This window comes from Sebastes fasciatus, chromosome 7 (assembly GCF_043250625.1).
Source record: "Sebastes fasciatus isolate fSebFas1 chromosome 7, fSebFas1.pri, whole genome shotgun sequence".
In the NCBI taxonomy this organism is placed as follows: Eukaryota; Metazoa; Chordata; class Actinopteri; order Perciformes; family Sebastidae; genus Sebastes; species Sebastes fasciatus.
This window is the reverse complement of record NC_133801.1, coordinates 4,536,608-4,551,460: the sequence shown is the minus strand read 5'-3', so window position 1 is coordinate 4,551,460 and position 14,853 is coordinate 4,536,608. Positions and strand designations below refer to the sequence as shown.

The 14,853-nt window shown below is 44.1% G+C and overlaps 1 protein-coding gene across 1 annotated transcript in view; it reads left to right on the top strand.

Moving 5' to 3' along the window:
* Positions 1-14,853, top strand: part of slc8a2b (solute carrier family 8 member 2b) — a 150,770-nt gene that overhangs the window by 116,192 nt on the left and 19,725 nt on the right. The window contains exons 4-8 of the mRNA XM_074641108.1: positions 7,601-8,119; positions 10,784-10,921; positions 11,058-11,285; positions 11,402-11,770; positions 14,034-14,159. Coding sequence (XP_074497209.1) covers positions 7,733-8,119; positions 10,784-10,921; positions 11,058-11,285; positions 11,402-11,770; positions 14,034-14,159 — 1,248 coding nt within the window. The 5' untranslated portion in view covers positions 7,601-7,732. The remainder of the gene's footprint in view (positions 1-7,600; positions 8,120-10,783; positions 10,922-11,057; positions 11,286-11,401; positions 11,771-14,033; positions 14,160-14,853) is intronic.

The following is a 14,853-nucleotide window of genomic DNA, read 5'->3' as shown; positions in this document are numbered from 1 at the left end:
CAACCGGCTATCGGCCAGTAGCTAGTAGAGTTGGTAGTATGATATAAACAGAATTTAATGGAGTTGTAGGTTATTTACTAACACGCAGGACACAACCTCTTCTACATCCATGGTCTGTGGTCTGTTGGACATTTTGGATCCTTGACATGGAAAAGATTAAGAAATCTGTGTGCTGGATTTTTCTAACTTCTATTTATGTCCATCGCTCACTTAAACTTAAATAGTTATAATAGTATGCATATTTATAATATTTTTATTGTTGAACATTTCTGTAGAGATATAATGCAGTTTTACTTTTGCACGGCTCTTTGTAGGCGGATGTTTTACTGGCGTCCGGTAGACGCTTTCGGTCCAAAATGGCGGAAGCGTAGCTCTGCTGCTGGGCGCTGATGTTGGAAGACGAACAATTGACTTTCACTTCTTATTTATATACGTTCTTTGGTTTAACTTAAACAGTATGTTAAAAAAAAACATGTCCACTTCCCTCTCGTGGAATCAGATAGCTTTGGTTTTATTTGTTTTGAGATATGTCTGTGAGTTTTGTTCCTTTGACCAGCTACTATGGAGGTGAATGAAACTACATCCACACTAATACAGTATCGTTTTAAAACGCACAACTTTTGCTGCGTTAATTCCCAGCCTCCACACTACGTCAGGGGTTAGGTTTTAGTCTGGAAAGACAGAAACGGAGACCTTTGAAAACGAAAACACAGACGCCGACATTCGCTTCTTGATCGGGTCTTATCAGTCGTGACGTGTCCTTCCCTGATTCGTCACGCCTTTATCACGTCAACCTCTTCTGGAAGAAAACCAACAACATCTGTTGTGTTTGGCGCTGCGTTGAACGCCTTAAAGTCGTGTGTTACTTTCAGTAAACAGCTCCACCTCGTTGTCGGTCCAAGCTAAGAAGTCTCTGTTGCTGTTCTCCTATGTAGTATTTTCTGCAACTGAACAACCATCCGCGCTGCTTCCTGTTCCCCTGTTTATAGTGACGGTTTTATAAAATAACTTTTTAATCATATTTGTTTTAAGAACCTGTAAAATCATTCACTGTTTCTGGTAATAAATCTTTTTTGTGTGTGTGTCGTCAGTAGGGAGAGATTAGAGGGTATAGTATGTCTACTCTCTCTCTCTCTCTCTCTCTCTCACTCTCTCTCTCTCTCTCTCTCTCTCTCTCTCTCCCACCTCACCTCTGGTGATTGATTACCCCACCCAACATTGCCCCCCCGGTCGCCATGGCAACCCGCTGCGCCTGTACCCTGACTGGCGACCACAAACATGTTTTAGGACCTCGGTCCACATCGTTCCTGCTATCCCCTCCTTTTTATATCCTCTCCTCCCTTCCTCCACTCCCCATCCCTCCTCTTATTTATGATTTATTACCCCCTCGCTTTGCTCCTCCATCCGTCAACACTCCTTGTAGCATTTCCTTCCTTCCGTCCTTCCTTCTCTTTGAACACTTATTCCAGTCATGCCTTCTTCTTCTATTCCTCCCATTCCTTTCCATCAATACCCAACTGCTCTCTCCTTTACTTGTTTAATCCCTCCTATTACTCCTCTTTAATCAACCCTTCATCCCTCCTATCTCCCTCTTAACCTCCTGTCTACCCCTCCATCCAACCTTGTATCCTTCTTTCTTCGACTCCATCTATCCCTCCATCACTCCTTCTACACCTCCAATCCCTCCTTTCACCCCTATGTCAACCCTTCCACCTCTCCTTTCATTTCTCCATCAAAGCTTGGAGTCATAAAGCCATGCTGGTCTGGTCTATAGCTTGGAGCCATGACGCCATGCTGGTCTGGTCTATAGCTTGGAGCCATAACACACAGCAACTCTTCAGCATATCATTACAACCGGTTTGTTTAAAGTAGAAGTTTGGAGCCATGTTTCAGCTTCTTCTGTTTACTCTGTACCCGTCTACGAGGGACTCTGGATTGTTTTCCCCCAAGGGGTCATGAGAGCCTACTCTGGATGACGTATTGCCTGTCTGATGTATGGTGGTTCTGAAAATTGGGTATTTCCAAGCAGATCCAAAGATTTCCGATCCGGATTCAGATTTGGTGATTCACCTCTACCTTTAATCCGGACAAAATGCTGCGTTTGGGTGTTTCAGTATTTAAGGCAGAAATCTGAACCAATTTGATGCCAATATTCAATCCAATGAATAAAAAACTCTACCTTCATCCGTCACTCCGACTGCTTTAACAACATTTCTTTCCTAACTGCTGTTTGGAGAAAAACCCAGAGACTCATGAAAATGACAGATGCCTGCGTCCTTTTGATTAGTTGACTCTTGTTTGATGATGTTACTCTCATCGTATGCGTCTCTGCCAACACATCCGTTAAATTGATAACTTCTTTCAAATTGCGTTGTTTTAAAAAGGGAGTAAATGCGGCGGCGGTCGTAATCAAAGTGAGTTAATCAAAAACAAACTAAATGTGATCCAGTTCTGCCGGTGAATGTGAGAATCACAGCGGAGTCCATTAGTTTTCTCTCTCATCTCCACTTTGTTTCCCTTTTTAATCTGGACATGTTCCCAGCTCCACTGAGACTCGCAACAAGAGAAATGAAACAGATCGCTCAACAGGAGATGAAATTAATGAAACACCTACATGTAACTAAACACATTTAAAATCATCTTATCATCACCCGAGACGTCAAATAATTAAAACCTAATGTCGGAGGTTGTCAGTGTTTATAACAGATTGAATATCTGTTAGTGCTGAAAGAACCTCAGCAGTGATGAGTGTCTTCAAGTTGCTGTTTACACCTTGAAACGGGTTCACAGGTACTGCATTTAGCATAAAAAATATGTTGAAATCATAACATGGCAAACTGCAGCCCAACAGGCAACAACAGCTGTCAGTGTTTGAAATGTAGCGTAAGTTTGGAGCGTTATTTAACCTCCTTTGCAACAGGCTAGTATGAGGTTGGTACCGATGGATTCTTTAGGTTCTCTAGTTTCATATGATACCAATATCTTCACTCTAGCTTTAAAACTGAGCGCGCTACAACCAAAAAATCGCTAGTTGCGTTAAAGAAATTGGTGGCGTTAAAACGCGTTGCGCGTTAACTTTGACAGCCCCAATTGCGATGTATTGAATCAAAGCCCCTGTATCATGATGCGGGTTGTATCACCCTGATTCTCATCTGTCTGTTTTACTTAAACATCTGAGCTGATAGTTGGAGTGTACCTGTAATAGGAGACAGAACAACAGGCCAACAGGAGCCTGGAGCTGCTCATCATCAAACAGACCTTTCTGTTTGTTGACAGAACTGTTCTGTTGTGTCCTGTTGGCTCACAGGAGATACAGAGAAGCAAATATGGAGAATAAACATGTCGTCTAGTTACACAAATCCAAACTGAAGCTGCACAGAATCTAAATATCAAACGTGTCATGTTTACCGTCTCTGCTGGTGTGGTCGGGTTTATCAGCGTTTGAAGAGGCTGACCTTGGTTTGTTTATTGTGTGAACTGGAACTGTTATAATACAGTCAGTTCTGAGTTTACATGTTGATGAGACAAATATGTCTGTCTTGTTCTCACATAATGGTTACTGGTTACTGGTAGAGGTGAAAGCAAAGATTAAAGGGACTGTTTGTAACTTCTTACACATATAAATCAATCCGGGTCGGTGTCCCATGCGCGCTCGCATGTGCGCACTCGCGTGTGGCTACGCTGTTCAGACTCAGACTCCAACACAAACTACACGGAAGCACCAAAACCTCAAAGTTCTATCTAGTGAAGCCCGTCTGTTAAACAGTGTTGGCCGCGGTCGGAGGACAAGGGGGAGACCGTAGCTTTGGTCTCCAGGACCGGAGTCTCTGCTGTACTCTGCTCCTCTGCCTGCCTTCACTCACACATCGCGCTCGTTCACACTCTTTCGCTCAACTCTCACGTGCATGCGCGCTCACTACACACTGCAGAAGAGTTAGTTTAGCTCTGAGAATATCTAGTGGATGTTTGTGCAGAAATAAATGCTGCAGCTCCTCCAGACCAACAGAGGTTTCCCGTGTCTTGTGAAGTGACGGGGCTCCGCAGCGAGAAACGTTATCGTCTCCGACCAAAACTCCGGTGTCTCCCCTGTTCCCTCCAGCCGTGGTCGGGAGGCTGAAGCAGGAAAAGCCAACACTAGGATCAGCATTGATTCATGGAGAGACCTTCGTCTGGTCAGCTAACATTACTGCCAAGCAGCTGAAATATAGAGTGATATTGTGGTTTTAGCTGACGTGTGTCGCCTCACTGTTTTGAGCGATGCTCGTTCATGTCTATGTAGAGCGAGCACAAGCGCGAGCAACAGGACGCTGACTCCAGAAACAGAGGGAGTAGAGAAAGAAAAGGCAACAGAGTGAATCTTTTTGATGTGATGATAAACTGAGATTAGCTGAGGTGTGTTTTAAAACAGAAGGTGTTGGCAAATGGACGGCTGGAGCGTGACAGGAAGAGAGAGGTAGAAGATTAACACACCGTAGGAAACAGGCTTCAGTCCATCTGTCCATCCTTCGGTTTCACGCTGAGGTTTAAATCTCACCAGTTGGCAGACACTACCTTGCATACACACACACACACACACACACACACACACACACACACACACATACACACACACACACACACACACAGTCAGGCCGCTATCTGCTCAGGATATTACAGCACAAACACGCCCGTAAAGTTTTTGCAGCTCAGTGCACTTTGCCATTTTTATGTCTGATTGCAACTGTCCATGTGGAAACGTATAAATGTTGCCTGTGTATGCAGAACAATCATTTGGTGAATAGTCCCACACGCAGAGAACAACATCAACAAACACACATAAACCTTGTGATGGCAACTCGTCCACTCACTCCTCTCTGTTTCATCTACCTTTTCTCTAACTATGACCCTCGCCGCCATGTTCTTCCCATCCTTTCTACCTCTCTCTTCTTCTTCTTTCTTTCTTTCTTTTTATTTCTCCCTCCCCCCGTCTCTTTCTGCCTTCTTTTCCATCCCATTTTTCTCTTCGTGCATCTTGTTCCTTTATCTTTCTCTCTTGTTCTGACCTTCACTCCAGGTTTCTCTCTCCCACTCTTTTCTTTTTCTTCATCTCTCTCCCTCCTCATTCCCCAAGGTAAAGATAAAGGTCACTTTTATTGTAAAAGAAAACTGCCCTGGATTAAAGAACATGTTGCAGAAAAGCGCCTACCCGGAGCTGAGCTAAAATAACTCTGTCACACCTACCGATACCTTCATTTCTAATCCTCTCTTGTCTTTATCTACCCTCCGTCCCTCTTTGTTGTTTCTTTGTCTCCCTTCCCTCGATTTCAATTTGTCTCTTCCTCAAATAATCAATCATCATCTAAACATCTTTGAATTTCTGTTCTTCCTCCTCATTTCCTTTCCTCCTTGCTCTTCATCTCCTTCTCCCGTCGATCTTTCTTGCCCTGCCTTTCTTTCCTTCTCCACCGCCTCTTTTGTAATGTCTGGTTTTCCACTTCCAAGGTGCATGGAGAAGGAGACAGTCTGAGGCAACACTTGTAGTATACCCCGATCAGCCATAACATTATGACCACCTGTCTAATATTGAGTAGGTCCCCTTTTGGCACCAAAACAGCCCTGACCCGTGGAGGCATGGACTCCACTAAACCTCTGAAGGTCTGCTGTGGTATCTAGCACCAAGCCGTCAGTAGCAGATCCTTTAAGTCCTGTAAGTTGCGAGGTGGGGCCTCCAAGGATCGGACTTGTTTGTGCAGCACATCCCACAGATGCTCGATCGGATTGAGATCTGGAAAATTTCTTGCCATCCACATGTTGTAAAAGAAAATGTGATTCATCAGACCGGGCCACCTTCTTCCATTGCTCCGTGGTCCAGTTCTGATGCTCACGTGCCCATTGTAGGCGCTTTTGGCGGTGGACACGGGTCAGCATGGTGCACCCTGACCAGTCTGCGGCTACGCAGCCCCATACGCAACAAACTGCGATGCACTGTGTGTTCTGTTTTTTATCGGAACCAGCATTAACTTTTTCAGCAGTTTGAGCCATCACTATTCGGACCTTGTCAAAGTCTCTCACATCCTTACGCTGGCCCATTTTTTCTGCTTCCAACACAAAGTTCATAATGTTCACTTGCTGTCTAATATATCCCCCCCACTGCCAGGTGCCATGGTAACGAGATAATCCATGTTATTCACTTCACCTGTCAGTGGTCATAATGTTGTGGCTGATCGGTATAAAGAACTACTTTATTGTCAGATCAACGTGTTTTGGTTTGTGGCCTTCATCGCGGTACAGGTGACTCACCGTCTTCGTTAGAGCGAGCCAAGGTCTCAGCCGAAACACGTCATCTGCTATGAATCACGCTTTTCAAGTTGAAATTTGAATGCACCCACTTGAGTTCTTACTTGATGTTGAAGGACTTGTGGAGCCTCTCCGCCCTCGGATGAGCGGCGCGGGCGTCATATGAATGAAGGTTATGTCGATAGATGAGTCAGGACTCTTTCTGGTAAACACCTTTTGGAAAGGATTTGAAATTGAAAAGCAAAAAGAGAGTTGACGTTCATTGATGTGCAAACAAGTGGATACACTGAAGCCGTTCAATTCATAGTGCAATATTTTCACGCCTCCGCGCCGGCGACAGCTGTGACTTAAAACTCAGCAGGAAGTCCAGTTTCCCTTCAGTCTCTCCTTTTTCATCTTGTCTCAATGTGTTCATGAAAAAAAGGAATGAAACAGCTTCAGTTGAAACCGTAGAAATAGAATAAGAGTAGAACGGACATTGAACTGGTCATTTGACTAGTTCAAAAGAAAAAATGGTGGTTGTTGTTGGTTGTTATGGTGACGGCACACATCAGTGGGGCCGTAAATTGTGGTCGCAGCTCACGGAGAAGATAATGAACGCTGCTCCCTAAGACAGCTGGCTGGCTAGTTATGCCGAGTACACACTGCACGAGAATCAAGCAGATTTTTGATTTTTGATTCCCCCTCCTGATAATCATCAGCAAAGCCCCGATTGTTTGATGGTTCTAAAGATTATCTTTCCAGATGTTCCAGTGGTGTGAGGTATGTTAAGAGTGTTTTTTAAATCCCCCGATCGGCTCAGAAGTTCATCCCGGCCGCACCGATCTCAAATCGTAAATATCAAACATGTTCAATATTTACGAACGGATCTCCTGCTGTGTGTGAGGAACCCTGAGGACAGCCGATGACGCAGTCACGTGGGACAGAACGATAGCCAATAGAGAACCACACTGACTGAAGAAGGAAGGACCGCCGTCATGGCTGTCGTGGCTAATGCACGAGCTAATGCAAAACGTGAAGCATAAAGTAGTAGTGAGATGGAGCTCAGAAATGGAGGACCAACTTGTTGATTTGTCTCCATGACTTCATCCATCCATCCTAGAGCAAAAACTAACATCGCTAATTCTTCCTGCCCGTCGTCCGCCATGTCTGTTTACACTAAAGTCACGTTTGATCACGAAAGATTTTGTGAGATTTCTGGGTTTTTTTAGTCGAGACTCTTGTTGTTGATGAATCTGTTAGTGTGTGCTGTATTTAAGTCGTCAGGATGTTAAAGGTCTTTTCACTGATCTGCTCTTTCTCTTCTCGTTGTCTCTCCCTGTAGGTGAGCTAGTCGTACCACCTCCAGCTCTTCGCAGCGTCTCCCCCTCCCACCTCCCTCTTCCTCAGCCTCATCCCGTCATCCTCTGTCTCAACCCTTTCCTCCCGCTTCTTGTGGGAACCGCACGCCGCCGCCATGTCTTTCTTGGCGTCTCCCGCCCCCTTCCTCTTCCTCTTCCTCCTCTTCCTCCTCCCGCTGCCTCCCTGCCAGGCGGAGTCCCAGCGCAGCGACCCCAGCAGCGACCCCGAGTCCCGAGCCGTCTCGCCCTCCATGTTCCCCTCCTCCTTCCCACCTTCCATGTCTTACGGTAACGGCTCCGGACCCGCCGTGAGAGACAAGTGCAATGAGCCGACGGTGTGCCGGCCCGGCATCATTCTGCCCGTCTGGCAGCCCAACCGGCCCGGGCTCGCCGACCAGGTGGCCAGAGCTGTGGTCTACTTTGTGTCACTCATGTACATGTTCCTGGGAGTGTCCATCGTCGCAGACCGCTTCATGGCGTCCATAGAGGTCATCACGTCACAGGTGAGAGCGAGTGAATGGAGGAATACGTGGGTGGCGTAGTGAAGCAGGAAGTAGCTGGAATGAATGCATTAATCATGTGAGCAACTTCTGAGTTCATTAACCTGCAGCTTGTCAAAACAAAACGAGGACTTCTGTCACTCCTGTGACTAAAACTGAATAAATATGTTAAATATCCTTAACTTTAGATGGAAATTCTTTTGATGATGTGAAATAAAAAAAAAAAAAGCTTTCATGCATCCAGATCCAAGGCTGCAATTTACGATGGATTATTTTAATTATCCATTCATATTTTGATTCATTTCTCAATGAATAGTTTGGTCCTCAAAATATCCTGTGAACAAAAGAAATTCTTACAGATTCAGGAAGCAGCTGCCATCAACACAACATTTACTGAAAGTATTAGCACTGTATGAAAGAACCTCAAGGTGACTCATAACACTTCATTTATTAACCCTCTGAGACCCATATAGAGCCGTTTTTATCTTTTTTAGGGGGGTACAGGGGGTCTTTAGGGGGAGATAGCAGGTCAACAGTACACATAGAAGTGGTGTACATCATCTGAATGCTGGGAACCTGAAGATTTGAGATGCAGCTCAGCACTGTGTGTCAAGTTGTTCTAGTCATAAATCAGAAATAGAAATAAATTAAGTAATCAAAATGAATTGTCAATGTGTATAAGGGTTTAGAACATTATGATGGAAGTATATGATGGTCATCTCCATGCTCTATTATGTCTTATAAGTTGTTGCGGTATTTTTTGGGTTGATATCATTTGTTCCACAGATTTGGTGCTAAATTTAACCACATTTTACCACTCGAGAATTGATAAAATGATCAATAATCCTCCAAAATACCACATTAAGACACCTTGACCTTGAGGAACACCATAGGAAAAGCCATGCTGTGATTTGGTTTCAAAAACTTTTGACATTTAGAGATTTCTGCAAGAATTGTATTTTTCGCCGATTGGATGGCGAGCACTTCTGTTGTGTAAACTGCTCAGAAACGTCCTTATTGTCAATCTAGCTAGGAATGCCATCCATCCTCTGAATGCTCTAGGTCTCTAGTTTGTGGCTGTAAAGTTTCATGAGGCTGTGATTATCCTAGAGGTCACCACAGGTCATTTTATACAGTGAGGTCAAGTTTAAAAAAAATGGTCTCACTACAATGAAATGTCTCCTATGGGGACTAACATCATCACACACGAATACAGTTGGGCTCATTGGATCCACAAGAGTCTCAGCTTTACAGCGATACCCAATTTATGTAATTCAAAGACTGTTTAGGGACCCCAGTATGCAGAAATATTCATCCATCCATCCATCTGCAACCGCTTATCCCGTTAGGGGTCGCGGGGGGGCTGGAGCCGATCCCAGCCGACATTGGGCGAAGGCAGGGTACACCCTGGACAGGTCGCCAGTCCATCGCAGGGCTGACACATAGAGACAGACAACCATTCACGCTCACATTCACACCTACGGGCAATTTTAGAGTCCACAATTAACCTAACCTGCATGTCTTTGGACTGTGGGAGGAAACCGGAGTACCCGGAGAAAACCCACGCTCACACGGGGAGAACATGCAAACTCCACACAGAAGGGTCCCAAGCCGGATTCGAACCTGCAACCCTCTAGCTGTGAGGCGCCAGTGAGGCGCCAGTGCTAACCACTGCACCACCGTGCAGCCCAGAAATATTCAGATACACCATTTTAGAATAGGAGAAAATAACACATTTATACTGCATGTGATTATCATAAAGTGGGCATGCCTGTAAAGGGGAGACTCGTGGGTACCCATAGAGCTCACGGCGGCAGGCCTTTGAAAGACAGTAAAGTCGGCAGGTCTCGTAGGGTACCAGGAATCTTTTTGTTACGGAGATAATGGTGCATTAAATCAGCCGTGTTGCCCCATCAGCTCTCCATTAATCAGCGGCAGTCGATTCACATTGTTTGCAAATGGACAGAAAGCATGCTGACTGTGCAACAAATAACTAAAAATAGACTTACTTTGCATTAATCCTTTTATAAGGCAGCGCATGCATGTTTAATCACTCATTAGTGCTTGTTGTGCTCAAGTTTAGTGTGTTTGCATCATCATATCTCTTGTCTCTTTACTGCCTGATCGGTTCCCTGAACGGGAATTCATAGAGATTTCCCTCTCCATCCATTTGTCCTCTTTAATAGTTTAAATGACCTTCAGCTGTTTCCAGAAGCCGAGAGACAGAGCTCTGTGTTTACCAGGGCTGTCAGAATTAACGTGATAATAACGCAGATTTGTTTTAACGCCAGTAATTTCTTGAACGCATTAACGCAACTTGTGAATTTAAGGTTGCAGTGGACTCAGTTTTAAAGCTAGAGTGAAGATACTGGTAAGGTTAAATAACGCTCCAAACATACGCACATTTTTGGCGTTGCCAATTTTCACAGGGTTCCCTTGACCTCTGACTTCAAGATCAGTGAATGTAAATGGGTTCTATGGGTACCTACGAGTCTCCCCTTTACAGACATGCCCACTTTATGATAATCACATGCAGTTTGGGGGCAAGTCATAGTCAAGTCAGCACACTGACACACTGATCGGAAGGGTTGGCAAGTATGTGTACAGTTAGTCAAAATAATATGTGTGTGTGTGTGTATGTGTGTGTGTGTGTGTTTGGGCCAACAGGAGAAGGAGGTGACCATCACCATGCCTAACGGGGAAACATCAGTGGCGACGGTTCGAATCTGGAACGAAACGGTGTCCAATCTGACTCTCATGGCTCTCGGCTCCAGCGCTCCGGAGATACTGCTGTCTGTTATAGAGGTACACACACACACTCTCCATGCCACCAGCCCTGTCTTCCTGCTCCTCTTTCTTGCTCCTTCCATCTTCATCATGTATCTGTCTCTTCCCTCGTCTCCTATGACAAACCTCACACACACACTTTATCTCTCTCCAGGTGTGCGGTCATGATTTCAAGGCTGGTGAGTTGGGACCAGGAACCATCGTTGGAAGCGCCGCCTTCAACATGTTTGTGATCATCTCGATCTGCGTGTGGACGATCCCCGAAGGCGAGACCCGCAAGATCAAACACCTCAGGGTGTTCTTCATCACCGCCTTCTGGAGCATCTTCGCCTACATTTGGCTCTACCTCATCCTGTCTGTCATGTCGCCGGGCGTCGTGGAGGTGAGGCGGACTCAGTGTGGTTTAGATTATGATTGTACAAGCGCCCAGCGTCAGGAGCTGTGCGCCCAAAGGGAGGAAGTGATGTTTTAATGATGAGGAGAATCTGTGTGTTGCAGGTGTGGGAGGCCCTCGTGACCCTGCTGTACTTCCCAGTGTGTGTCGTCCTGGCTTGGATCGCCGACCGCCGCCTGCTCTTCTACAAGTACATGGGCAAGCGCTACCGTGCCGACAAGCGCCACGGCATCGTCGTGGAGACTGAGGGAGACTTGACACCCAACAAGGGCGGCATGGAGATGATCATAGACGGCAAGTTCCCACCGCGAGGGGGCGCCGTGGTCCCCGCCGAGAACTGTGGGGGCGGAACTCAGGACGGCACGGCTGGCGCTGCGACCAATAACATCGGTGCGGGGGGAAAACTACCCAACTCCAACAGCACCATGGTGAACTTGGAGAGCAGCAAGGAGCTGGACGAGAGCCGCAAAGAGGTGAGAGACATACAAACAGGATATAAATATTAACAGCTTTAGAAATCTATGTTTTTATATTTTGGCGTTTTAATTTCAGTTGCCACAAAACAATATCCTGTGTTGTGAATGTCCCTGTTAGAGGTGTGATATTCAACATCAGATTGTTTACAGAGAGGGTGAAATGACAAGGAAAGTTTTTAATTCACACATAAGCTGTAAAACGCATTGAGAGACGCTGTTATTACTGCGCTCTGTAATAAGTCTCTAATCTCATTTTGCAGGTTTTTGTGTTGGTGAAAAATGCAGTTAACATAGAAAACACAATTTCTACCGTCGTGATTACGACGTGATTTGGAGTGCAAAATAATGGATAATTTCCCTGCAGGAGACCGCTGATAAAATGTTGGGGCTGTTTCCAGCTGCGATGAATGGCTCCCGTTTATATTTCCATTCCCCAAAGTGATGCATGCTTTGTTCTGTATTTTGTGACAACACTTCTTATGTAAACTTTGTTCCTTGATAGTTCGTTCAGTGTACACAGAAAACACTTAACCGTCTCAAGCCGATGCAGAGGGACTGAAGATTATCCACATTTAAACCTGTTAATAGCCTGCTGAAAAGAGATTAGTTGTTTCACCATTGAGGAGGAGAAGGAGAGGTAATGACAGAGAGAGAGAGAGAGGAACATGTGGGAGGTTTGACGGGCAAAGACGAGAATACGATAATGAGGGTCAGAGAGGTCGAGGAGAAACGAGACACATCCACACCACCAAAGTGAGGAGGACGGAATGAAAGAGCTGAAAGCTGATGAAAGAAAACAAGATCATCTGATTTACATTTTTTTTTATTTGTTTAAGACATTAATATTACATTTAGAAACCTAAACCTGACAAAACCAACGTTCTTTCTTGGCCCGTGTGCTGTCATAAACGATTACTCAGATTTGATTGGCCGCTTGCTCAAAATGTTAAAACCAGTCTTATAATAATAATAAAGCATTTATTTTAGGGCTGTCAAAGTTAACGTGATAATAACACCTTAACGCAAATTTGTTTTATAGCCACTAATTTCTTCAACGCATACTTGTGATATTTAGGTTATAGCAGACTCAGGCATCATATGAAACTACAACACCTGATGAATCCATCGGTACCAAGCATGTCATACTAGCTTGTCACGAAGGAGGATAAATAACGCTCCAAACATGCGCTAAATTTTGGCGAGGAAAAACTGTCATGTCCATGTTCAAAGGGGTCCCTTGACCTCTGACCTCAAGATATGTGAATGTAAATGGGTTCTATGGGTACCCACGAGTCTCCCCTTTACAGACATGCCCACTTTATGATAATCACATGCAGTTTGGGGCAAGTCATAGTCAAGTCAGCACACTGACACACTGACAGCTGTTGTTGCCTGTTGGGCTGCAGTTTGCCATGTTATGATTTGAGCATATTGTTTTATGTTAAATGCAGTACCTGTGAGGGTTTCTGGACAATATCTATCATTGTTTTGTGTTGTTAATTGATTTCGAATGATAAATATATACATACATTTGCATAAGGCAGAATTTTTGTCCACTCCCATGTTGATAAGAGTATTAAATACTTGACCCTTTAAGGTACATTTTGAACAGATAAAAAATCAACATTAAATATTTTAATTGATTGACAGCCCTAATTATCGAATTTTTTTATTTTTTTTATTTTAAGTTTGATATTTAGTTAACGGAGCACCTGTTGGCTTTAATTCTGAGTGATTGAGATGAGAAGTTTGAACCACTGCTTCAAATCACAGAGAAAAACTCATCATTCAGAAGTCCTGAAAGAAATTAATTCATATTTCTCAGCTCATACCAAGAAATACTCAAACAAATGCTCAAATCTTTACCCTTTCTGAAACTAAAACTTTGAGCTTTTTATTGATTGACAATCTGCAAGTTTTTGAAAAAATATGAATAATAAATTAATCAACTCAGCATCAGGGTTAAATTCTTTTAGCCAGTTGGCATCTTAATGTTTTGGAAATGTTTTAAACAGATGATAAAGTTGCAGAACCACTTTTTTCAACCCACACATGAAACCAAGACACTGTTCAACAGAAGTTGAAAATGATTAGAGGTTATTAGCTATTAGGGAAGTGTCTTTGGAAAGTTCAAGCATTGGGGAAGTTGAAAGTATAAATTCCTCCAGTCTTCCTCCCAGCTACAGAGACAAAAAGAATCAGCCGTGCATGCTGGTTCAGGTGTTTTAATCACGAGTGTGTCCTCTCGTCTCTCTTCCAGGTGATTCGTATCCTGAAGGAGCTGAAGCAGAAATATCCGGACAAAGAGCTGGACCAGCTGGTGGAGCTGGCCAACTACTACGCACTGCTGCACCAGCAGAAGAGCAGAGCTTTCTACCGCATACAGGTAACACACACACACACACACACACACACAGCATTCATAAATAGTCCCTGAAGTGAACACACAAGGTCGTCCAGACCTATAAGGACATAAAGTAGTTCAAGGGCTTGGATTTCTGCAGCTCATTTCAGACTCGGCTCATGATGAAACTAATCATGGTTCATGAGCATGAATGAAAGTTTAAACAATTGTAACACTTTTTTTCTTGTACATTAAAGGGATAGTTCAGGTGTTTTGAAGTGGGTTTCTATGAGGTACTTCTCCATAGTCAGTGTATTACCTACAGTAGATGCTTCCGTACGGTAACTCCTGTCTGTTTCTCCAAACTGGGGGCAAGCCGACCATCATCTACTGTAGGTAATACACTGACTATGGAGAAGTACCTTATACCGTCTTTTTAACAGAGTATTTTTACAGTGTGGTAGTAGTACTTCTACTTAAAGGTATAATATGCAAGAATTAACTAAAAAACAATGTATTGAAATGATCCCTCTCCATCAACACTGCCCAACTAGAAGTGTGTGGCATGTGTGTTTACAAACAGCAACCGCCACCTGTTACATATTATACCTTTAAGTAAAAGGATCTGAATCCTTTCTCTACATCACATTTAAGAAATTTGCGTCTATTTCTTGATGTGAACGTTTTGAAAAAAGACAACAAATGTGAAGGAGAACTTCTTTTAACGCCTCCTCTT